Here is a 25,321-nt window from a genome sequence, read left to right on the forward strand (position 1 = left end):
GCATCACTGCTGCCAACGTGCATAAAGTACAGATGCTGTCCGTGAAAGTGCTGATGATGCTCTGTGCATGCACCCTCTATCATGCACAGTGGACAATAAATAGCAAGTCTAAAGATAATTAAGCATGTACTTTTCTCAGGGGAGAAGTTGTCAACTGCTGATTTTTTAAAATCAAGTCATATTTAGGTAGCTGTATTTTATTTTTAAGCTCTAAAATGACCTTATAGCCATTTACAGGCATGGCCATTGCTTGCAGATATGGAAATCTAAATATACATTTTGTATGTGAATTATGTCTTCAGTAATGCAGACTCATATGTAAAATGTGGAAAAAAGTCAGGAATATGTTGCAATACTTCACTGATGGGTTGAATTATTTTCAATATAGCCAAATATAAACCAATCCTTTGCTTTCAAATGCTGTCAGAGTTGTTTAATTGTGAATTGTGAAACAGGAAAAAATGATTAAATCACTCTCTTTGAACTTTACCTGATGTATTGACAACAGACAGCCTCTGAAACAAGGCTGCAACTTGTGGCCGAAAGTTTCCTTGTCGATTGACTCTTGTGATTTTGTCAGATAACTCTAAACTGCCCTGGGCAGACGTGTCATGGCACGGCTGAATAAGGCAGTCTGGGACCAGACATACCTCACAGATATCCCCCACCCCCACCCCCAGGTTGGAAGCGGAAGGTGCCTTCCATTAATATGCTTAAAGCTATGAAAAACATTCTATCAGATATATCTAAACGTTTGAGTAGTACTCAACATGTTTGTACAGGAAATCGCAGTTATGGAATTGAATGAATAACCAATGGGCACTGTGTAGTTGTAGATAGACTTTAATATTAAAATTATTGCCCATCCATTCTTTATATGTTTTAACAATTATTTGTACAAATACCAAACTTTGCTGGAATGCGATTCTTGCGTGCATAACACCTCCTAAAATGGTGGAATGTGTGTTTACTCATAACTTTTCTACATTCAGAGAACATAAGAAATGTTAGTAGAAGTAGTGTAAAACAGGAATTAAGAGCTCTGGGAATGTTGTCGTAGACCATATTTTAGTAATCATTCATTCAATCATCAGTGGTATTGACTGAACTAAATGCAGAAGAGACATAATACAGTGTAATTGTAAGGCCTGATAATACAGTGTAATTATAATGCCTGAATAACATTTAAATTAATTTGTCTTGTATAAAAGATACATTTCTTTTAGAGATCTTAATCTGAGGGTATTGCTGAAACGTGCTAGCCTACTTAGATGACGTCAAATATAGCCTGGTTTATCCTACGCTTGTGTACCACCCTATTCAAACTTCACCGAAGCTGGGCGTCTCTTAACACGTTTTTTCCCTTCCACGTTTTGGAAACATGGGTTCAATAAATAACATTTTGCTGGTCCTTCTGGCAGTACAAGGTAAGGAATGATTATTAAAATTATACCCAGATTGTCGGTGTTTTTTTCAAACTACAGTTGTAGACTGCGAAATGCAGGTTTACATGACTTCTCGGAATTGAACTTTTCCGGTACATTGCGCAGCACACAACACAAGATAATCAAAATAAAAGCAAGCGTAGGATATTTGTAAGATGCTATGTGAACTTCTGCATAACCGAGCCAGCTACCCTGTTTAATATAATTCAAGAGATTCGTGAACGCATACGCAACAAAGTATAAAGTTATCCGAGAAACACGCAATTCCATGCATTGCTCTATGCATATATTTTTTGAAAGTGTTGGAGTATGTAGTAGAGTAATCGGTTGAGAAGTTTCATGTAAAAGTATGTAGTGATAGGTATATTAACAATAGAGCGCGTGCCAGAAAACCTGTCAAAAATAATAATTATTATAATAATAATCTTATTCATTCCTTATTAGGAATTATTAACTTTACCGGTCTTACAAGATAAACTTTTGAAGCGCTACTTGATAAAGATTTCCTGTAAGATTTCGCACCACAACGCACCAAACTGTTTAAGAGAGAGTCGTTGTTCCCCTCAAATTTGTAGAAAACATTTAATACAAGGACCGAGCAAAAACTTGAATAAATATGCTTTTTAAATATTGACTTCGTCGTGTAAAAAGCAAACAGCGCAATCGGTCTCATGAATGGGTATGGCATCTCTCTGTACTCTCAAAAGAGCATCTGAAAATAATTATCTTCAGGAATGAACATTTTGTTGAAGTGTGGATAAACCTAGCTGTCAAAGCTGCAAAAGTGAATAGATTTTAAAAATTTTAAATTTAATTGAAATTATTGAAAGTATGATTTGTGATTGTAAATGGTAGTCTATAAAATTGGGCTCTAAACTGGGTTATCTGGCTTACTGGCCATAAAGTAGCCAGTGAACTGGAACCATATTGGAATCATCAACCCCCCCCCAATGGTCTTTGTCTCAGTCTGTCAGTCTGTCCCTTCCTATGTCTGTCTGTGTTCTCCTGCCCATCTTTTCTCCCACAACACCCATCTTCTTGTTTTAGCAGTCTCTCTCATTCTCTCTACTATATCCATTATCTGGCCTTTAATAGACTCTTTGTGTGGTGACTCAAGTCTCTACGCTGACAAACTATGAACTTATCAACAGGATGTATTGCTTAGTTTATGGTTTAACCACATGTTGTCACACATTTGTTTCTTTTGTATATTTGTGACTGAATTCTAGAGTAGTTACTCCAATATTTTGCTATTGTAGTGTCTGTTATCAGCCAGAAGAGGATCCCCCCCCCCCCCCCCCCCCCCGGCTTTTAAAAAAAATCTTGGTTCCACCCAAGTTTTCTTCCTCATGCTTTAGGGAATTTTTCCATGTCACCCTTGGCTTGCTCACTGGGTGCTTGGACTCGGACATGTGTAAAGCCGCATTGTGACAAGAATTGTTGCAAAAAAGCGATATATCAACAAATTTGGCTTTGCCTATTTCTAATTGTTGTGTAGTGGCTCCTGCACATCTATGCTAACAATCTTTGACTGATTCTCTAGACAAATCCTAAAAGACCACAACATGTTAAAGCACATTTCTTTTCCCTGCTCCACTTGACTGTGCAATGCCTGTCAAAACAGAATTTAAACAATATCATGTTAGTGTGTATTGCACCCTATAGTAAGAAAACTGATAAAATGTAGTGTTGACTCTATTTGAGTCGAAAAGTGCAGTGTAACAGTGCAGAGTGACTTGGTATGAAATGTCATGTGTACAGCTACACTAGAGCAGGATGATACCTGCCTACACTCAATTCAGTTCATCAGAGTAAGACAATGTGCTGAGTGTGGACTGTCTATAAATCTTATTTATACAAAATAGCATATCAAAGAGATTTTATGTTGCATGAAATGGAGCAGTATTGGATTTATGTATGTTTAGCGCAGAGGTTATTAACCATAAAAGCTAGATTTTTAATAATTCATTATATGTGATGCAATAAATATTCAACACGGCACACACTATACAACACTGAAATTGCTATATGTTTCAATTTGTTTTTTCAGTATAGATCTTTCTAAAAATGTTAGGCACATGTAACAGTTATCAGATGTGATTTTGGGTAAACTTCCTGTTTAAAAGCCATGGAGTACTGGCGGTATAGGTTCACATTACACTGAGAGTGCCTAAATGCAAGATTACCTAAGTACTGTTTATGATGTTAAGAACTCAGTAAAGCTGTAATTGACACAAATGGGCAAATGTGCATGCACACACGCACACACAAACACACACACACACACACACACACACACACACACACACACACACACACACACACACACACACACACACACACACACACACACACACCATCCTTACCAATTATATGCCCACACTCGTATTCCTTCCCTTGTCTGGTGCTAAGTCTTACAGCAGCCAATGATATGGCTGCAGGGCAGAGATATGCAATTAATGTCCTCCGAGTGACTGTTCTTAAACAGTCCTTCATAAGAAGCCTTTCAAGAATTTACCTTGCCAAATTTATATTAAAAAAACATGTATGACTTCCATTGCTGACAGTTGGCTATGGTGAATTAGAAAAAATAATAAGTCAAGAATTCCAATAATTTTAGATGCCATATTTGTTCCTGGATTGTTTCAGATAAAGGAGGTCTGTTTGAGGCAGAGTATGCTGATGGAATCTGTGCATGTCTAGTCTAGATTTGTGCTTGTCTCTGCTGGTCACATGTGGCAGAATGATGCTACAGTGTATGTGTATCTGCAGGTTGGGCTGTGGAGCAGTCCTGGGGGTTTAATGTGGGGACAGCAGGAGCCAAAGTATTCTCAGGACCTGCGCTGGAGGAGTTTGGATACACCATACAGCAGTTCAGCAATCACCAGGGAAAATGGTAGGGATTTTGTGTGTGTATCTAAATTAAATTACATTATTTATAATCACATACTAAATGCATCACCAAATCAAACACATTTCACACTTTAAGTAAAAAAAAAACAAAAAAAACATAACTGTAGTGGAGTTTTGCTTTCTCACGTCTCCAACATCCACACATTTTGATTTTTTCATACATGCTCATGCCAACGTTCAGGCAACCAATGACCACACATACACATGTTGCATGTCATGGTCTATAATGCTGTCTGCATGGTGGAGATTATAATGGGGCCCAGAAAATAGTTCCTTCCTTGATTGCCAATACAAAAAAAAAAAAGGAGATTCTGTTCCTGACTGAACCACGTATAACCTAAAAACATTTTTCCAGAACAATTTCTTCATAAAACATCATGTTTTCAATGCATTCATGCAATGCAGATTAATCTACACTTTCTTAAAGTCAAGGCTTATTATTTAGTTATTAACTTAAAGCATGTTATTGAGTAGCTGCTATAAATGAACTGGTAGCTACAATAAAACTAATGTGATACATATGTAGAACAAAACTGAGGAACTGAGGAACTGAGTCTAGCACCCACCAGCCAGTCCTTGGAGTGTAAGTTCTTAAGTGGATACAGCAACTGCATAACTACTAAGCAAATATTTCCATTATGATTTTGACACTGACAGTTTAAGCACCTTGCATGGTCAGGGTCCAACCGATCTACTCCAGTAGCCATGTGACTTCATTGTGATTTCCATTTATGGCATATACTTCCTGGTTAATCTTAATCGCTATGTTATATATTTCACAGTAAATTCTATAAATTGACAGTATGAAAATTCACCTTCTGAATTCATAGTGATAATGCATCAAAGCTTAGACATGTTTATTTTGCTAGATGAGACATTTCCTGTGCTGGAGTCGGGTTTAATCGGTCAGATATGATGGTGTCATTCCTCAGACTTAACTGGCTACTCATTCTGACTCAGTCACACACATCCCAAATTGACACGATCCAAAAATAGCATTTCCTGTCCCAAAAAAAAACATACACATGAACAAAAAATGTGGGCACACACACGTGCACACATACACATAGAAACACAGACACACACACACATGCACCCACACACACACACACACACACAGAAACACAAACACACACACACACACACACACACCTGTGGGTGGGACAAGAGTCCTCTAGTAGGTGTGCGATCACATTCATAACCACAAACCACAGGTCAAGTTTTAAAATGCTGCAAAAGAGAAACTAGGTTAGATGTTTTTCAATTTCATATGCCCCTGTTCTTCTCCTGTCCTGACTTTTGCATTAAACAGAAAAAGTCCTTCATTTGGTTACACTTAGGATGAAATGGGCTTCATGAGTTTGTGCTAGTGTTAGTGCTATTGTTGGTTCTTTAAATAGTGCCTTATGAGTTTGTAATTAACACCATTTGCCACATCATGTCTTGTGGATTTGAAAGTCACTTAGCGTAATGTTTTTTAGGTTCTTTATATGGGGCCTTATGACATTTGGAGGCTTTATGTATGAGGCGTACATGAGTGGAGTGTGCATCTCGATAAATCCTTTATGTTCTGGCCTTTTTGGACCTAGACTTTTGAGTACATGAGGTGTGTCTGAGATTGTGTCATAACAGTGCTGTACTGTGACAGGTTAGGGTGACCAAGGTCTGTGTTATGACTTACTGCCTGTAATCTTGTGGGTGTGTCAACAGGCTGCAGTGTGAAATCAAAGTTATCAAGTACTCTCTCACACACACACACACATACACACACAAATATGCATGCACATCTATACTTATAATTCTACAAGAGTTTTCATTTAAATGTATTCAAGATTCATCTTTTTAGTTTCAGAAACCTCTATTTGTGTATAAAATTTAACATGACAATTGTATGTTATAACAGTGACAGCAAACCAACACACATACAAACAAATGCAAACACATACACATACAATACCTAGCCAACCTTGGCTAGAGCATATACTGTTTTCATGCATTCCAATCCTATGGGATTCTCTTAATTCCATTCCAATCCTATGCAATTCTCATATTTGGTGCTTGACATTTCTTTCCTGAGTGAGGCTAATTACTAGATTCTAGCCCTAAGGAGTCGTCAATGAAAATACACATTAAATCAGATTTTAAGATTTTACAATCAAATCTCATAAAAGTATTAAAAATGTTTGTCAGTTGTGATCCATAATGTAACTAAGCCATAAGTTAAGTGCTTTTACAGTTTCAGAGGACCACACCTAAAACTAAAACTCCTTTCTCATAACTAACTTGCACCTTTTAGATTCCTTGTTCCCTTGAGATCTTCCCTCCAGATCTCAGTGAAGAAGATTCAATATACACCTACACACATTAAAAACACCGTCTCCCCAGTCTTGGTTCTCAGGTTTCCTGTATATAAGTTTTGAACAGTGTGATTGCTGTGTTATGTGTTGTTGTGCAGGTTACTGGTGGGCTCTCCTTGGAGTGGTTATCCTCAGAATAGAAAGGGAAACATTTATAAGTGTGAGATCCTGGGCCCTCAGGCAACCTGTGACAAACTCAACCTTCAGAGTAAGTTAACATGTCTGCCATTTTCCCTGTATACACTACTTATGGTACTAAATATCCCCATGTTTGAACAAACCCTTCAGAGAAGTTCAGTAAGACATCTGTAGACTTTAGAGATTTAAGTCCTGTGTGTGGTTTATGGATTTAAGAGGACTATTAAAAGCAAAGAAATATTAACATTTAACATCCCTCACATTAAATATTGCTATGAACTACTAAGATGATTTATTTAGTAAACAAACTCATTATTTCATTAAAAAATATTTTTCAGACTCTGTCAACATTCTCGATGTGCAGAACATCAACACAAATATGAGTCTGGGTCTGACCCTCACACGAATAACCAAAAACAGTGCATTCATGGTAAACCTGCTCATGGTGTGCTTTTCAGATCATACAGATTGTATCAGGATGCACAGATTTATTTACTGTTTGTGTGTGTGTGTGTGTGTGTGTGTGTGTGTGTGTGTGTGTGTGTGTGTGTGTGTGTGTGTGTGTGTGTGTGTGTGTGTGTGTGTGTGCATGCATTTGTGGCTACACATGTTTCAGACATGCGGTCCTCTCTGGGCCCAGAGCTGTGGTAGTCAGTTTTTCTACCCAGGATTGTGTGCAGATGTGAGCCCTCTGTTCACTCCTCAACCTGCATTCATCCCTGCTCTTCAAAGTAGGAATGCGTTCTTATCTCCCTGTCTCTCTCCCTCTCCCACTTCCTTTCTCTCCTTCTTTTTCTCCTTCTGTAAAAATGTATGTGTGTGCGTCTCCTGACATTGTCATTCACTGTCCCTTTTATGGTGACAGACAAGGTTGTATCATGCTGCTAATGTCCAGCACTCCTTGTGCTCCCTAGCAGGTGTAATAATTTCTGAGTAATTGAGAGGCTGTTAAATCTGAGACAGACATTTAACATATGTTTTTGGATAGAATTCTTCATGGATCTCTTCATGGAGTTCTGAGCGTTCTGTTAGAAAGTGCAGCTCTGTTTTTGTTTAATTTTGGCAAACTGAAGTTTTGGCAGCCAAGATTTCTTGTGTCTGTCGTTCTCTATAGCCAGATGATGGTCACTGTGTCTGTGTTTTGTCAAGGTAGTTCTCAGCAACGGTGGTCAGTAACTGTGCCATGGTTTACCATCTTTTTAGGGCCAGATAACAAGTTCAAGTTCAAGTTCGGTTTATTCGTCACATACATAGTCATACACAGTATAACACGCAGTGAAATGGTGGAGAGTGCTCTGTCCAAACTGAGGAAGAGAAACAGGGGTGCATAGAGAAAAAGATATATATACAGATAAATATATATATAACATTGCATTTTACTTTGTGATTTTATTTGAGATTCGCAATAAATTACATGTTTTTTTAATTGTGTTGTAGTTTGGTTAATTCTGATCAGGTTTGTTATTTTCCTCTGGTCTGGAGCCTGTGAGGTATTATTGTGTATTAGGACTGTTTTCTCTATTGTTAACTTTTGTTTTGTTTAGGTTTACTGTCAGGGCCCAGGTTTGCCAGTACTGCCCCAGCAGGTCCAGGTTCTATTCTATGCCCCCTGTTCAGTGGGAGATGGCAGAACAATATCATCTGCATAAATAGGAATTTGATGTCTGAGTTGTGCAGACTGTGACCTGCAGAGTGACAATTAGGAACATTTCTAACATTTTTGCCAATTCATTCATGTAAATGCCACCAGTCCTAGGGTATCTCGTTATTTCCTGTAGTAACTGCTGCTCTGAACTGAACTCACAAGCTAACGACAGGCTGTGCTAACTGATTTCACTTTTGTGTTATTTATTTTCTGATATTTTTCTGTTTAGTTATTTTCTGAATGTATATTTACTATCATTATTTGATTTCATATTATTTGTTTTTCTACAGTTTATCTTAAAACAAATAAAGCCGTTAAATTTTAGGAGCTCATTTAAACATGACTACTCACTCTTACTGGTCTCTTTCTCCACACTCTCACTCTCACTGGTCTCTCCTTTACTCTCATTCTCACTGATCTCTCTCTCGCTCTCTTTTACTCTCACTCTCACTGGTCTCTCCTTTACTCTCATTCTCACTGTTCTCTCTCTCTCTATTACTCTCACTCTCACTGGTCTCTCCTTTACTCTCATTCACACTGTTCTCTCTCTCTCTCTCTTTCACTCTCACTGGTCTCTCCTTTACTCTCATTCTCACTGGTCTCTCTCTCTCTTTTACTCTCACTCTCACTGGTCTCTCCTTTACTCTCATTTTCACTGGTCTCCCTCTCCCCCATTCTCACTCTCTCCCCCCTTTTTTCCTCTCGCCCTCTTTCTCTCCCTCTTTTTTCCTCTTTTTCTGTCTTTTTTCTCTCTCTCTTTATCACACACACACACACACACACACACACACACACACACACACACACACTTTTACTACTAAATATATAATTCTATTTTTAAACCATAAATTCACAAAATCTCCTCTTGCATAATTATATCATTTGATATGTTTAATTTCCTTCAGCTTGTGGTGGTCCAGTGGATATCGCTATTGTTTTGGATGGATCCAACAGTATATACCCCTGGCCTGATGTTCAGAAATTTCTTCACAAACTTCTGTCGAGTCTTGACATCGGACCCGACAAAGCTCAGGCACATGTTTAAACTAGTTCATTTCTTTTTAGGCACTGGTTCATTGCTGTTCCTAGTATAACAGGTTTAAGCATGTCTAAATATTATCCACCTTGACCATCAAAATGATGCTTGTTGCTGCTCCTCCTTCCTTCAGGTCAGTGTAATGCAGTATTCAGGAGATCTGGTTTTTGAATTCTATTTGAACAAGTATAAAACCAGAGATGGAATGCTCAAAGTTGCAGACACTATGGAGCAGAAAACTGGACAAGTAACTAATACATTTGCAGCCATTGATGCTGCCAGGTACATATTCCTTTCATGTCACCATGAGCAGCCCTCTTGTCATCCTTGAATGACAGTAATATTCACACTCTACAACTATAAGATCACAGTCATTGTGCAGTGTTTAGATAGAGTGACATGTTATAGAAGAGTTTTGTCTAATTTTCTCTTTGTTTTTGTCAGAAAGTCAGCATTTCTGCCTGAACATGGTGGTCGCCCAGGGGCCACCAAAGTGATGGTAGTGGTCACTGATGGAGAATCTGCTGATGCTCATCTGAGTGCAAATGTCATGGAGCGCTGTAACAAAGACAATATAATTCGCTTTGGCATTGCTGTAAGTCTGAGACTATTGAAATTACATTTTTAATTGCCTTGCTTTTAGGAGTTTCTTAAATCCAAATAATTGGAGTAAAGTTTAAATGAATGGTTCAGCAAAAATTCTAATTACACAATTTTCCAAATATAGTCAACCAGCTAGTGTATGTTTGGTGTCTTATTTTTGCTTCTTTAGTTTGCACTTGAGTTACCTGGCTAATGTAGCTAATGTAATGTCCTTGGGTTTGTGAAGGGCTTGTATAAATTGAACTTGTCATTATAGATGTACAGTTATACTGTGTTATTGATGTTGTGTTTCAATATACGCAGATCCTGAAAGAAAGTGCAGATATTAAGAAATTTATTGAGGAAATTGAGTCAATTGCCAGCAACCCAAAAGAAAAGCATGTTTTCAACGTGTCATCAGAGGCTGGTTTAGTTAACATAGCAGGAACCCTTGGAGACCGGATTTTCACCATTGAGGGTAAAGTATTATATACTTATATACTTTATATAATTAACAATAATTAACCACTGGCAAAATAGTTAAGACCACATTATAAACATTATACTTATAGACATTTTAGAAGTAAAGTGCCTCTCAGATTTCACTGACTGCATAGACAGGATTTTGCAGTGTGTTGTGTATTTTTCCTTGTGGGATTGGGATAAAGGCACGGGGAAGGGTGAAGATTTCCAGATGGAGATGTCTCAAGTTGGCCTCAGTGTTCACCAGACCATGAAAGAGGTACTTTTGCATATCACATGAAATTGTAGTTATGACTTAATAATGTATAGTTTATATAGGAAATATTTAAAATAAGTGTTTTGAGGGGATGTCATGTCTTTACCAGGATGTAGTGATGTTGGGGGCTGCTGGAGCATATGGATGGAGTGGAACAGTTGTCCATAAAAATGCTCAGGGATCAAAGATTTTCCCTAAACAAGCATTTGAAAGAATCCTGGATGACAAAAACCAGATGCACAGTGCCCTGCTGGGTGAGCAAGCCTCCCTGGGCACACATAAGTCTGCCTCGGTTGTTTTTTCCTCTGTCAGGACTAGAACAAGAGAACATAAAAAGTAAAAATTAAAGCCCATAAAAAAGTAGACTTGGATGTAAAATATCAAACATTGGATGCCTAATTGAGTAAAAAATATAATCATCTCCTGTGCTCTACAAGGGAAATATTTTGGATGCATGGGCTTACAGACACAGTCCCATTGGATTGACAAAATCCTTGCTGAGTTGCATTAATAGATCAAAATTCACTGTATATTTGTATTGTCAGCCATGTTGCCATGCAACACGTTTCCTTAAAGTTCAGATCTAATCAACTCAATTGTCATTTACTGTCAATCACATTTAAAATGGCGTGAATGTGAGTGAAAATATTAGGTGCTTAGAACTTATTATTTCAATATTAAATACACAAATATATACTCATTAGCATATACACAAGTCTTGGGTACATCATTCTTGTTTTCACATGCAGATTATACACCCTGAAGAATGCGCATTTTAATATGTAGTACTACATGTCTAATGTACCTAAACTCTGAGTAGCGGTGAGTGGGGTGTATGGCAGTATGTAATGTGCAGTGTGCTGTTAAATATTACTGTGTTTGCTACTCTACATGGCAGAATGCTGAGTGAATAGTGCTTGTACAGAGGTGAAGATGTGAATGTCCATGTGAGTTCTAGATGTGTTGTGTGAGTGCAAGCTTATTGTCTATTCAGTGATTAGATACTGGATATTCAGCACTCTGATGGCTTCATATATAAGACTCTTAAATGCCACTCTTGGTAGAAAAGTTTGCAGTGTGTTTATAGCAACATCTGAGATTTTAAAGTACCATTTGTACTGTTGGTTACCTGTGCTGTGCCATGTTCAGGATACTCAGTGACCACACTGATCGATAGCTCCTCTGAATACTACGTGGGTGGTGCCCCTCGTTCCAACCATACTGGCCAGGTTGTGGTCTACGTCCTCAATAGCCAGTGGCAGCCCAGAATCATAGACTCTCAGAGAGGAGAGCAGGTAATGCATCTCCTGTCATAGCGTCCTCTGTTTATGTCATAATACATTAGTTTTGTCCAAAAATATTAACATGACTACTGTAAGCTCCCAAGTGAACAGAAAGTGGGCAGAGCTGGGTGTGTAGCAAGAAGCCACTTTCTGGCCAGAGTATGCACTCACTCATTGGTAATGGTAAAAATACAAAGCAGGTAGGAAGTCAGGGAATCTTTTCCTTCAATAGTAGCTTTTCTCTCAAAGTTTACACCACTTTGTACCATTACTCTTTAAAGTTACTGTCCTCCATTTACTTTACCATAAGAGAGGGAAAGATGCATTAGAGATACACTACAGTAATGAAGTAGTATGTCCATTCTTTTGATTACTAAATAAAATTTGGACTGTTTGTCCATTTATTGTCTATTGCATTATGTGATGTTTTGCACTTGGCTTTGCACTGTTCGGCAGATTGGCTCATACTTTGGCAGTGTGATTTGTCCTTTGGATGTGAATCGTGATGGTATTACTGACCTTCTGTTGGTTGGGGCCCCAATGTACATGAGTGATCAGAAGAAAGAGGTTGGCAAAGTCTACGTCTTCTCCATCACCAAAGTAAGTTGTTTATTGACAAAACTAAAGCATTAGTTTGAAAATGTCAACATTTAATAATAATATAAACAACAATAATAATAGTAATACTAATATTATTATTGTTGTTGTTGTTTTTGTGAGATACACTAAATAAAAGGTTAAGTTTTAAATTTCAGTATTGGCAATTTATGCTCTTGTTTATTTATATTTGATTGTGTTAGAATGTTTATGGTTGTATTTTCTATTTATAATCACATGATGAGGTAAGAGAGGAGGAAATGTTGAGGAGGAACATGGTGAAAATCTGGAAAATCTAAGTATACTGCTAGAGGTTCATCTCCTTTCAGCTTCTATCAAGAGTAATCCAACCACCATCGTTTACATAATAATACATTTAATTTTATTTCAAAAATCATAAAGTGAATTGCACAGGTATCAATATTTAATTTGATCAAATTAATAAAATAACTCATAACACATTACAACATTACTACAAATAAAAAATTATGAATTACATAAGACCAAAATGACCTAAGAATAAGCTTAGACTAATGTTTTTAGCATAAATTTTAAAATCACATATAGAGCATAGACATTCCTAATATCCTAATATCTAATAAACTAGTCCCATATTGAGGAGCTACATAAAAAGACTTCCACCAACTGAGTTGTGAGTTCCAGGATAGTAGAAATAGGTCTGCCTCAGCTGAGTGAAGTGGATGCGCTACAGCACTTCAGGTAATCTGCCAGAAACTGCCAGAAAAAAGTTTGTAGTCAGTGCTAAAATCAATAAGAATGTGTAGGTGGCATCTCAATAATACAATAAAACTTTGGGTACAACTGTTTGTGTGGACCTCTTTGACATAGTTGGAACTTAAAATGAAGCCAATATTTTGCTGGAAGTCTGTTTTTATTTGTGGATCTGCAGGGAATCTTGGAAAGCCAAGGGTCACTGGAAGGTGCCTCTCCATTGGTAAATGCTCGTTTCGGGATGGCCATCACTGCTGTCCCTGACCTCAACTTGGACGGCTTCACTGACGTGGTTATTGGAGCTCCATTGGAGGGAAACAACCAAGGAGCCATATACATATACAATGGAGATAATAAAACTATCAGAAAACAGAGCTCGCAGGTAGCAAAAGCTGATGAATTAAATCAGACACCAGTAATACCCAACAGCATCAGAACATGAGATTTCATTTGTCTCTTTTTTTTTCTTTTCTTTTTTTTTCTAATTCCAGAAAATTTTGGGCACTAAACTGGACCCAGTATTGAAGTTCTTTGGGCGTTCTTTAGATGGCAGTGGAGACATAAATGGAGACTCCATTCCAGATGTGTCAGTGGGGTGTTATGGAAAGGTATTTCAGCTCTGGTGAGGGTCTTCTCTCTGCAGTAATTCTTTCCCATAATGCACTAATGGTTTTCATCAATGGAAAAGTGGTGAAGTCATAAAATTAATTATTTTTATTGACATTGCAGTGGATTTTATCTATGTCAGATTGTTTAGCTGAGCTTAAACATTTTTCACCATGGTATTACAGTTCTTGAAGCCCAAAACTGTATGTTAAAAACTGCATCAAAAATGCAATAGGTGTATCCCTTTTACTATTTATAATTGAGTTAGCCGCTGAAGTTGTCTTCAGTGAGGATTTTCAGGATATCTGTAGTTACAGGTGGCTTTTATATTTTGTGGCTTCAGGTCCAGGGGAATTGCAGTTGTGACAGCCAAGGTCACATTTACCCCAGACAAAATCAGCATTCTTAGTAAGACCTGTAGCTTCAGTGGAAGAATGGTATCCTGCTTCAGTGCTAAAGTCTGCTTCAGTGCAACATTCAGACCTGCAAACCCATTCAGCCCAGCAGGTAACCACCTCAATTTTTAAAAAATGAAAAAATTGTTACTACTATATTAATTATTCCTCCTCTTTAGATACATTTTATAACACTTAGCATGTAAAATTATTTAGCATGTTTTCTAAATATATGTCTGAATATTTCTACATATTTTAATAAGGAAACATGGCAAGTAAAAATTCCTACTCTATTAAAGCATAAAGCATTTCTTAAATAGTTTAGTTTTTCCTACTTTTGGGAAGACATTTATTCAAAAATTACTATACAAATAGTGAATATTTAATCAAGCCATACGAAAAACCCTAATTAACTTGTATGTTTTTAAAATTAGACATCAAATACAACCTGACACTGGATGCTGACCTCCAGTCATCTCGAGTCAGTTCCAGAGGTCAGTTTGGCAACCTGGAGCGAGTCGCCCAGGGGGACATCAGCGTGACTACAAAGGAAACCTGTGAGGACCATCAGGTCTATGTACAGGAGTCTCCTGACCTTGTCAACTCCATAGCCGTGCGTGTAGATATCAGGCTCCAGAACCCAGACTCCAGTCCTGTCTTAGATGTTTTCAGTCCCACTGCATGGCAGTTTTTTGTAAGTGTTACTTTGTGACTGAATGGTGACTGAATGGTTTTGTGATCTTGCACAATTATTGCACTGACTGTTATCTTTACTTCAGATTCCATTTTCTAAGGACTGTGGTGTTGATGAAGTATGCTACTGTGACCTGGTTCTGAGCGCAGAGAGCCAGCCTCGGTCTGGGTAAGAAAACTTCAATTATTACAATAGCTGAAATCTATCTGAATTGAATACTCATAATAATAATATTGGGATATCAGAGTTATAAAGCTTAATACAGTATATCTCTAGTAAAATCTGTAAATGAACTTTCTATTACCATTTAGGTAAACACTAGAAAAAGTGCAAATCACAGAGTAACTGAATGGAAGCTGTCAGATTTATGTTGAGAAAAGTTTCAGGAGTGTTTTTATCATGATACGGAAAGAACATGTTCTCATTAGAAATTTTTACCCTTCATAAACTTGTACAAGTTTGAGGTATGAAGGTTGCAGGACACATTACAGCATGATACAAATGCTTTCAAGTAGGCAAGGGCATGATTGTCTTTGGCTCTGTAGGTAAGTATCAGGGTTTTCAGTCTAGTGCAGCTGCACGAGGCCAGTGAAAGGATCACAGCAATGCAGTTATGAGAGTGAAGGTGCACAGTGGATATGCGAAAGTTTGGGAAGCCTGAACAGGTGAAGTGCAGCTACATTGTGTACCAGCTGCAAGGGTGTAGTCCCATGCATAGGAAGACCTGCCAAGAGCTCATTGCAGCTGTCCAGTCTTTACATTTCTCATCTAAAAGGAGTATAAATGAAACAAATTACATGCCTTCTCATCATATATGTGTGTGTGTGTGTGTGTGTGTGTGTGTGTGTGTGTGTGTGTGTGTGTGTGTGTGTGTACAGAAAAATGCTTGTGTGTGTGTGTGTGCCTGAAAAATGCTTGATCTATACTTGTATGATCTATTTAACTTTTTTTTGTAGTTCTACCCCCATTGTGGTGACCTACACAGAAAAACGGTTGTCTTTCACTGTGACAGTGATGAACAGAAGGGAGAATTCCTACAACACAAGAGTCTCCACCCACTACTCCAGCAACCTTTTCTATGCCTCTGTTACACCACCTGTATGTATGACATACTCAAATTTACTACTGAATTTTGCAGTAAAATTTCACTGCTCTATAACAGATTGTAATATTGAGATGTATAATGCTGGGATGCTGAGAAGCATGAGCAGTTTATTTCCTCTTTTCATGAGAGTATATGTGTAAAAAAAGGAGAACTATTTAGAGATTAGTATATTCTCAAGACAAAACAAATGTTCAGAGACTAAGTAGTATTAATATATGGTATAAGGACAAAAGGTTACAGTGGAACAGAGGAACTGAAAGGAACTCTTAATCAGATATGTGTTCTATCATAGAATTTTCCTTTAACAGAGAACAATGTATAAAGAAAAAAACTATCAATCTGGTTTTAGCCTGTTGCTTGAAGAGCTTCTTTGTCAGAATAAAATGTATTCAAAGAACAAATTTATACAGAAAATAATTCTAATTGCATGAAAATCTAACACAATGCATTTCTAACACTGTAAACGTACAAACACAATATTGACCTATTTTTGGACTGACAAAGGTAGTCATGCAGTATTACACCAATAACAGCTCATGAGGCAAACAGCCTCTCTGTTTTTCTCTGTGTGTCTGTATTGTGGCACTCCCCTCATGTCAATCTCCTTTCTCAGAGGGATGGCACAGAGGTGAAATGCACCTCCGCCAAAGATGCTGAAATTCTGACGTGCCAAGTGGGCTATCCTGCGCTCAGGACTGACCAATCTGTGAGACTCACTGTATATAAATGACTCTTCTGTATAAGTGCACATTGTAAATAACTATTGCCATCATCATTGTCGGCGGCTGTTGTGTAGTAGTAGTAGTAGCAGTAGTGGTTTCTTTTTTACTTTTAATCTCTGATAGAACTTAATCCATACATTTGTATCACTACCACTCTGTCATTGCCCATTTCAGGTTACATTTGAGATTAATTTTGACTTTAATTTTGGCCATCTACAAAAAGAGGTATCTGTGGTCTTTGAAGCCCAAAGGTAGGAGCTGTCTAGAGCATTGACTTCTGTGTTATGATTTCCTGTGTACAGGGTGTAAACAATCAGTAGCCCTTACTCTCAGTACTTCTGCTTGCAGTGACAGTACAGAGGAAACTCCAGCAGATAACAAAGAGACAGTGCTCATTCCCATCCAATACAACTCAGGGATCATTCTCAGTAGGTATGACTTCAACCCATTCTTAGAGCATTGCAGCAGGACTGCAAAGTCTTGGTTACATTATAACTTTACTTCAACAATGTGGCTATGTAACTACATAGTAATTTCAGAGAAGACAAGCTATTCACAATGTGCAAAATATGATCCTGCTGTGAAGGTTAAATTTTGGAGAAATACTATACTAATGTAAACTTTACACTTTACCCAACAATATTAAATATGTTTAGAAGCCATTCTTTCATTTTGTCTATTTTTTTAAACAGAGAGGCAAACATGAATGTTTATTTGCTTGACAAATTGGAAGTTGTTCCAACCAAGATGAAAACATTTAATGACATAGGCCCAGAGTTCACATTCAGTCTGAAGGTCAGTGGCTGTTCCTCTTTAGAGGGAATTAAACAGAACCTCTAGTGGTAGTTCAATAAAAGGACGGTATTCTCTGTGGTGTTTCCACCTGCAGGTGTCTGGAGGAATCTTCCCAGTCAAACTGGCCTACCTTGATGTGTCATTTCCCATCACTTCAAAACTAGGGAATCCTCTGATATATGTAACCTCTGTAACCACTGCACCTGTGAGAACTAGGTTTTAATGCTACAATATGTAATGAGGATTTATTTGTATTTGGAGTTAAATTGTGGAATTTATGAAACTATGATTCCATTTATGAATTGATTGTGTTTTATTGATGTTGGTTCTCATCTAACAGGCTCGTGATGTTCAGTGTGAAACTGGCGCTCTGATTGACCCGTTTAAGATCAAAGACAAAGAGTATACAGCAAGCTTCAAGCCGGAAAGCTTCAGAGGGATTCAGGAACTGGTCAGTGTGTGTGTGAGTGAATGTGTGTGTGAGTGTGTTTATATGATCATGTGTATGAAAGCATGTGTGTGTGAACTTCAAATGCAGATATGTTTATGCTGCATTTGCATTTTTTTTTTAAACACAATTAAAAAAACAAAACAAAATGGCTTCTACAGGCAAAAGTCAGTTTTTTGTGTGCCCTCCCTTGGCACTAAGCACATCTTGATCTCTTTTGGGGAAACTCTCCTGAAGTTTTCTGAAGTAATCTTCTGGAATATTATACAAGGCTTCTTTCAGATTTTGGCTTGGTGGTTGTGGTGCTTGACTTGTGGTCGGTAGGTTGTCGGTTTGAGACCTGCCTTGGCCGGGTTGCTGCTGCTGAGCTCCTGTGCAAGGCCCTTTACTCTTGGTTGCTCCTGTCTAGGTTTGGGTGGCCTGGCAGTATGCTAGCCCACACCTGTTGATGGTGTGGCAATCTGCAGTGATGTTCTGTTGTGTGTCTTTCAGATTTTTTATCTCAATCCATGATGGATGCTGATACTCAGTGTTGGCTTAGTATTTCAGTTTTCCTGACTGTCAAGGCAATGTCTCTAGTAAGGTGGTAAGAGTTTTAAGTTTACACAGTTCAGAAGCCATGTATGTACACAGAACAGAGAATGGACAAGGACTAGAAACATTCTCCAGTTAACATTGTTAACAGCAATGCTAGTGTGGCAAGCAACTGCATTGTGTTGGGGCAAAGCAGCAGCGATGAAAGGAAGTATTCTCCATTGGAGAGCAAAGTAGCAATGTTCTTAGAATCAACAGTTAGAGCAAGTACATTCGGCCAGAGCAGGGCTGTGGCCACGATGTTGAAAGAAAGTACTCTTTGTCACTGTGCAGAGGTGAAGTGGTGAAGGCATGCAGCCTACTCTGTTGCAGAGCATCACCAGAGGAAGCAGGTACTCCCTGTTGGGTTGGTGTGTAGGACAGAGCAGCAGCAGAAGAAGCAGGTATTCTGTGTTGGGTTGGTTGCAGGACAGAGCAGTAGCAGAGTTCGCAGGCAGAGTCGTAACAGTGAAAGCACCACTCTTCAGTGGATTACTGAATTCTCTCAGCCAGATTATCAGTAAGAGTGGGTATGCGTACAGATTCAGGAGAAAAAGTAATATCAGCCACTTCCTGTACATGGATGTCATCAAGTTGTGCACCAAGACTGAAAGGGATATTGACTCAATGATCCACCAGGATCTACAGAAAGGACATAGGAATGTCATTTTGGATGGATAACTATGGTCAGCTCACAGTAAAAAGAGGAAAATTGATTTGGACAGAAGGAACTGAACTTCAGGGCTGTAACATCCATGAATACTTCCATGCGATGGCCCCCAAGGATGAGTTTATGAAGTAGTGCCTCAGTCAGATACACCCCTCCATGGAATGTGTCACTTACAGAAAGACTGATGGCTAACATAAGACAATCCCCCCAATGGCTGGAAAGGGCAGGACTGAAGGACTGCACAGAAGCACTAATCGTAGCAGCACAAGATCAAGCAAAAAGACTAGGTCCACTAAAGCAGGGGTGTATTACAACATACAAGACCGAAGATGCAGACTGTGCAAAAGAGCCTCTGAGACAATCCAGCCCTAGTAGCAGAATGCAAGATGGTGTCAGGAAAAGCATGAAGACATTAAAAAACCTCATTCCTTCACTGCAACTGTCAATCCTCAAAGTGGCTCTCATGCTGGCAATGATAAGAAAACAATTTGCATCCTAATTTTAAACCAAGCAATAACGTTTATGAGAGTTGATTCCATTCCATTTGATTCCATGTTCTGGCAAATATTCTTGGCAAATAAAGAGTGTAGGATTAGTGAACATGCACAAGTTATTAGAAATCTCCTCCAGTTGACAGAATATGCTAAGTAGAGGCCATACGTCCATGATTTTTGTCCTAGAGATCATAGTTGGCTTACAACCATGTCTTAGTGTCTTAGTCAGCTCTGGGATGAGTGCAATTTAACACTGGGACAAAATACTTCCTCAGGAAGATGTAACCTTCTTCGAATTCCATCTCTGTGTTTATTTAATAACATTTGCATCTTATTTTTAGGTGATTGTGTTTCATTATTCAATATTTTGTTCAATATTCATCAATCTTTTTGTAGTGTGTACAAAGATGTATCCAAAAAAAGCAGGCCAAAAGAATAAGTGAAAGGAATTGCATGAGGCAGCTAAAGACAGTAACAAGAACAAAGACAATGATGAGTACAAAGGCAATGCATCCCTTACAAGCTGGAAATTAAGAACTTCAGCTAAAAGAAATAATCATTTGATATTTTCCTTAATATAAATTACATTTCTAAGCATCCATAGATGTTTATAATTCAGCAGTTGAATTAATGGATTTATCTACACTTATACAGTCCCTGCCTTAGCCACTTTATCTGTGACTGCTCTATGAACAGTAGTGTTGTATGTATTTTGTGTCCTTTCAATTAGTGGTGCCTGAATATTCTAATGCAAATGAAAATTGTGTAAATCATATGTTATGGCTAGTCATCAGATCTCAACCCAGTTGAACACCTGTGGGAGATTTTGTGTTAGTGCTCTCCACCAGTATCATCAAAACACTAACAGAGAGAACATGTTTTCGAAAAATCCTTCTAGCATAGCTCCAGAGGTAGAATCAAGGTCAAGGTACCTGGAAGTTTTTTCTGGTGGCTTGTGCTGGTTAAACACTTAAGTAGAACACAATGTCTTTTGTCACCAATGCCTCTGGTGAGCTCCTTTGTGTCTTTGGTGAAATGAAACAAGTCAAGCATCTAAGTAATTGAGGGGACTGTACATCTCTAATGACATTTCTATGTCATCTCTTGGATGCTCTGATTGAGAAATAGTAAGCGCCCTGCCTCATTCTGGACATCAGATTTTCAGGTCCATGAATTCAGGTCAATGAATACTTCAATGACAATCCACTGTTCTCAATAAGATCCTTCTACCTTATACCTCTTATTGTAAAGTAGCCTTACTGGTCAGGCAAAATGTCACATGTAAAGTAGAAGTTTTATCTAAGCTCAGAAATGTTATACTGTGGCAGAATAAATCCACTATTCCTTGTCATCAAGGTAAGATTCTTCCTATTGAAACCTATTGAAAATGTTTGCTTTGCACCTTTGTACCAAAAGCTTATTTGCATTTCCATAAATATATCCATAAATATTTGGATATACTTGGTTATATTTTGATATATTTGGTAATATTTGCATTTTTTGAATTGCATGGATCCTCATGCAGGCATGTTTACATGGATTTCACCATATGACTATTTATACTCTTTTTCTTTTGCACAATTATCAATTCATTAATTCATTAATAAGGGTGTTTTAAACGGGTTGTGCTAGTGTTTAGTGGATTGCCAGTAGTGACTATGATATTTTGTTGAATTGTGTGTGTTTCAAATGAAGGCTCAAAATTGACACGTGTGTATCAGTAATTTGCTTTTGCTGGATAGAGATGCGATTTGGTGAACTGATTTTGAGTTTTTAGATTTGTGTTTGAGGCTTTGAAAATATGGGATTGTGATGAGGACATGTGCACTGTCCCATCACCAAGGACAGTGTAACATACCCTGTGACTATGTAAGGTGAAAGGGACGTACATACTTACCAGGCTGGCCTTGGAAAAGAGTGCCACTGGCAGGTGCACTTACCTTTAGAAGGTTGATACCACAGCCATCCTAGGTGACAGGGGGAACCTGTAAAGAACAAAAAGACTCCATGTGTCTGAACTGACAATATAAATGTATATACCTGTAACGTCACTTATATACTCATGGGTGACTGTTTCGTGTTTTTATATGTACACAGAAGACATGTCTACAAAAAATCTTGTAAATTGTTTGTCTGCTTTTATGCTGTATTGCTGTAATGGAACGTTCTAGGCCTGGAGGGCCTGGGTTACCTGTACAAAGGCACGCATATTGAGCACAGCATGGCATATTATTAAAAAAGCTAGGTGGAATTGTTATGTCTGTGTGAGTTGAGAAGGGTTTAGTCTGTGCAGCCATGCAGTTAACAGATTAATTAACTTGTTATTCACTGTTATGGACTTTATGCCACTAGGGGTCACTTAGTAGATTATTGCTCAACTAATCAACCACTGGACTAAATATTTTCATTTAATAGCACTTGTACATGTCTCACATTTGCTTTGATACATTTTTTTTGTTACACCACAAAGTCTTGGAGAACTCTTCTATCCTAAGTTACCACTCGACACCTACAGTCTACAGTTACCAATCAACACTTACACCTATGCCTACAATCAATTATCACTCAACACCTACACTTACTTAGCACTCGACATCTACACCTACACTCCAAACTACCAGACTAACACAAGGATATAACTTCAGAAAATTTATTTTAGCAGGTGTAAAAAAACAGTAATATACTGATGTTTTATTGTGGTTAAGATTTAACCAATTTAATATAGCAATTTGTATATCAAATAATGACAATTTAATAGAAAGCTTTAACATCATACATAGTTTAAACCATTAGTAATGTTAGCCTGAATATTAGTTTTTTTTACATTGACTGGTTATGTGCCTGTCATTTACAGAACTGCGAGCGTGCAGCATGCAAGCAAGTGAAGTGTGTGCTGAAGGGCATAAATGTGAAGAGCCTTTCCTACGTGAATGTGACTGCATGGATATGGAATGGCACATTTTCAATGGTTTATTCAGCTTTACTTTCTCTCATTTAATGTTGTTACTTGATTTTGCTCATATTGAAATATTCACTTCTGAAGTGAATGCTTTATCTATCTCTCTGTCTGTATGTCTGTCTGTGTCTCTAAAGTCCTATTTCACTACTTCTTTAATTCCAATTATTTAAATGGGAGAACATAGATTTATTGAAAATAAAATGGAAAATCTTTTCTCCCTATTTTCCTTGTCAGTTTTATTCTTGTTCTCGCTCTGTGCTTACTGTGTCTGCAGGCTGATTTCCTCTCAGTTGATCTGACTGTGAACGCAAAGATTGAGACTTCACAGCCTGATATGATCTTAATCTACCACAAAGATGTGAAGGTACTAAATGATGATGAAAATCTTTATTTCATTCTATTTACATGCTGCTCAGTGTGCTGGCAAACCACCAACTTACCTATGTCTAAAAGTACTTGGCAGGAATGTTGTTGGGCCCTAGCCCATTTAGAAATTCGCGCTTCTCAACACACATTTAGCTAAACATGGGTGATTTCTTGTTAAGTTAGAGTAGTTTGTTTTAACAGGTTAATGTAACTGTGAGTAAACCAGGAGCAAAAGCAGACATACCTGTTGGTGTTATTGTGGGCAGTGTCATTGGAGGCCTACTTCTACTGGCACTTCTTGTTGTAGCACTATGGAAGGTATGTTTTTTGTACTCAAACTAATTTTAGCTAGCCACCATGAGAACTCTTTGTTGTGTAATAAATTAGTAAATCCTTTTTCATATTCTGCATAATAATTTAATCATATGGCCATTTTCAGACCAGTGCATGTATAATGTATTGCTAGAAACTATAAAAGCATTATTTATAGTTTAACTTATGATTAACTTTTTTCTCCCTACACCTTAATACCATACCTTTCAAATAGCTGCAAATAAAAAACATTGTTTTTGTGCCGTGATCTCTACAGCTGGGCTTTTTTAAGAGGAAATTTGAGCATTTACAGAGTGGACAAGACACTGCAGAAAGACAAGGACTGCAGGACAATCAGCTGACAAGCACAGATCCTGAATCATCTTAAAGATAATCAGCCAACAAGCACAGGTCCTGAATCATTTTTGGAGAATGTGGAGTCACATCACCTATCACACACCAGTTTCAGATATGCCAAAAACAGATCAGCCAAAGAGTCAAAGACAAAGAGATGAGGGAATATGAATCCCAGATTTAATATTCTCACCAGGCAGTTTTAGTCAGTCCAGATGAAAGCGCAAAGTTAGGGTTAAAACAAAAGCGTGGGTCCTACCAGAAAGCGAGGGCAAGCTTGAATGTTGACCCTGTGACCCTGTGAACTGGTTTGACTGAGGGCAACCAGGCAAGTCTGAATACTACATGGAGCAAACAACAGGCCTGTTGTGCTGCCATGGAAAATCCACATTTCCTGTTTTTTTCTCTTTCTGTTTTTTGTGTCTGTCTTCAACACTGGATCTTTCATATGGGGGATGATCCCTCAGCATTACTTAGTTAATCTATGAAATGCAACTGGGACAGCATAAGGGATGGGGCAGCACACCAACATTGCAACAATATTATTCCTTTATTTTCTTTTCTGTTTCAATCTTATTTTTAAATAAATACTGTAAATATTGTTTAAAATACAAGATAGAAAATGTAAAATGTAGGTATGGAGATCTAATCACTTGTAAAACAATATAATGATATTGAACAGATTAGGGACCATATAAAGGGCTTCAGATTTATTTAGTTGAATAAGTTGCATAAACCCCAAACAGTGGACAATTTAATACCTTTTCTATACCTTTACAGCAAACACTGAAATGAACATTTTTAAAAATGCCACGAATAACTAAGCAGTTTTAATCAGTGGCTAGTGACAGTTGCAAACCTTAGGAAAAAAATTGTTTAATGTAAAACATTGTGGTTTTATTGGTATGCCTGTAAATGTAATTATTATGTAGCCCAGGAGAAATGTGTTTGTATACATCAAACCTGGAGTGATGAACATACTGTACTTGGTACTCATGTCAATTATTTTCTCCTTTAAATCACAGAGCAACATTGTTCATTTCTCTTTCTCAGGAACACTTAAAGATGATGGATGTTGCCTCTGACTTAAGACTACTATGACTCTTTGTTCTGGACTATTTATAGACTATAACACCATTGTACCTTCTACTGAGTGCGTTGTACATTGCACACATACAGGCTCTCTGTGTCTTAAAGGCAAAGCTTGGAACCCTTTGGGTGTCAGGCACTTTGAAAAGCAGCTGAAGACAGTTTTTCTTTAGCAATTCATTTATTTTATTCATTGCATGTGAAACTTTACAATTCTGTTCTTTATTTCCTATGTTCATTTTCCATGATGCTACACATTGGTATGCATTTGT

At 37.8% G+C, this 25,321-nt stretch overlaps 1 protein-coding gene across 1 annotated transcript; it reads left to right on the forward strand.

The window, feature by feature from the left end:
* Window positions 1-1,309: 1,309 nt before the first annotated feature.
* itga2.2 (integrin, alpha 2 (CD49B, alpha 2 subunit of VLA-2 receptor), tandem duplicate 2) lies at window positions 1,310-25,232 on the forward strand. Its single transcript, XM_027008177.3, has 29 exons — window positions 1,310-1,427; window positions 4,218-4,341; window positions 6,814-6,923; window positions 7,192-7,283; window positions 7,470-7,584; window positions 9,404-9,531; window positions 9,668-9,816; window positions 9,979-10,129; window positions 10,441-10,594; window positions 10,785-10,858; window positions 10,965-11,109; window positions 12,005-12,150; window positions 12,595-12,738; window positions 13,646-13,849; window positions 13,959-14,089; window positions 14,417-14,580; window positions 14,903-15,162; window positions 15,248-15,330; window positions 16,119-16,260; window positions 16,881-16,973; window positions 17,164-17,240; window positions 17,338-17,421; window positions 17,682-17,784; window positions 17,879-17,989; window positions 18,125-18,235; window positions 22,824-22,937; window positions 23,203-23,292; window positions 23,496-23,612; window positions 23,884-25,232. Exons 1-29 carry the CDS (start codon window positions 1,382-1,384, stop codon window positions 23,992-23,994), a joined length of 3,573 nt encoding a protein of 1,190 aa, XP_026863978.2. The 5' UTR covers window positions 1,310-1,381; the 3' UTR covers window positions 23,995-25,232.
* Window positions 25,233-25,321: the final 89 nt, after the last annotated feature.

The sequence above is a fragment of the Electrophorus electricus genome, chromosome 19, assembly GCF_041902795.1.
Source record: "Electrophorus electricus isolate QZ-2024a chromosome 19, ASM4190279v1, whole genome shotgun sequence".
Classification (NCBI taxonomy): Eukaryota; Metazoa; Chordata; class Actinopteri; order Gymnotiformes; family Gymnotidae; genus Electrophorus; species Electrophorus electricus.